This window comes from Arachis ipaensis, chromosome B06 (genome assembly GCF_000816755.2).
Source record: "Arachis ipaensis cultivar K30076 chromosome B06, Araip1.1, whole genome shotgun sequence".
In the NCBI taxonomy this organism is placed as follows: Eukaryota; Viridiplantae; Streptophyta; class Magnoliopsida; order Fabales; family Fabaceae; genus Arachis; species Arachis ipaensis.
Genome location: NC_029790.2, coordinates 24,417,581 through 24,419,012, shown reverse-complemented (window position 1 = coordinate 24,419,012; position 1,432 = coordinate 24,417,581). Strand labels below are relative to the sequence as shown.

Here is a 1,432-nt window from a genome sequence, read left to right as displayed (position 1 = left end):
GTAAAAATTATTATTTAATTATCAGTTATGTATATCTTAAATATATAAATTAAAAATAAAAATACTATTTGTATATTAAAATCAGTCATTATGTATTTATATATTTTTAACTCATTTTTGAGTTGTTTTATATATTCTAACATATATTTTATATAAATAAATAATTTGATAATTAATTTTTTTTTGCGTATATATCATGATTTTAACATGTTTGTTATTTTATTCCTAAAAGATAACTCACTACTAATTTACTACAATACCATTTGTTATCGAAGAAAACACAATGCATACTAATGTCAAGTATTGAATTATTTCTTAGTCATGATTTAGTTAGATGTGTGGTGCATATTAATTGATGATTCTTTTCCTAGGCATACAAATGCACTACATTATTAGTAGTTTTTTTTTTAATTTATTTTGGCTTTTGGCTTTTGGTAACAGAGAATTCCTGTGTGGTGGAGATGGTATTATTGGGGAAATCCAGTAGCTTGGACTTTGTATGGATTGGTGGCATCGCAATTTGGAGACATGCAAGACACGATAGCGTTCAATGGCAAACCTACAACAGTAGAAGACTTCTTGAGAAATTATTTTGGTTTCAAGCACGATTTTTTAGGAGTGGTTGGAGTTGTAATTATAGGGTTTGCAGTTACTTTTGCATTGGTCTTTGCCATTGCCATTAAGATGTTTAACTTCCAACGACGCTAACAAATTCAATGGAAGTCAGATTGTGATGGTTAGATATTTTTTGGTGACTTTTTTTTTTAGTATTAGTAGTAGTGTATTAATGGTAATCGTCATTAATAATAAAAGATTTTGTCTATCATGTGTCTTAACTCTTAAGAATATTTTTAATGTGGAACTTTATTCAATCTTTTTTATGATAAATAAAATAACTCTATATAAATTTTTGTATTATAAACAGTAAATAAAAACTAAACGAATCTCTATAATAACTGTTGAGTTAAGAATGCAAATTAATTTAATAATGATGACAAATATTAATTTATTGGATTAAATACCCAATTAGATTTGACTGTTTTATTTAAGTGATGGAGGCCGAAATAATTGAGTAGCAGTCCAAACCAATAAAACAAAACAATCAAATGTGTTGAATGGATATTAAATCCATAACCAAGCCCAATGCAAATTGAAACAAAGAAAAACTTTCAATAAAACTAAGTTTTAGCATTCTTCAAATAAGGTAAACACTTGAGAGAGAGAGAGAGAGAGAGTGCTTCACCTTTAAGCTCAAATACACCAGAGAAGAAAGAAAGAGAAAGTTCATCAAGAAAGTAAGAGTCTAGTCAAACAAATCAAAAGCACGTTATACTAAGTTAGAGGTTAAAGGTAAATAATTTTCTTTTGCATGTAAGTTGATTTCTTCACTTCTTCTCCTACTCTCTGCAACACCACTTAAAGAAAAAAATGA

The 1,432-nt window shown here is 27.4% G+C and overlaps 1 protein-coding gene across 1 annotated transcript in view; it reads left to right on the top strand.

Moving 5' to 3' along the window:
• Window positions 1-823, top strand: part of LOC107647852 (pleiotropic drug resistance protein 1) — a 16,379-nt gene extending 15,556 nt beyond the window's left edge. Inside the window, exon 23 of the mRNA XM_016351893.2 lies at window positions 442-823. Coding sequence (XP_016207379.1) covers window positions 442-708 — 267 coding nt within the window. The 3' untranslated portion in view covers window positions 709-823. The remainder of the gene's footprint in view (window positions 1-441) is intronic.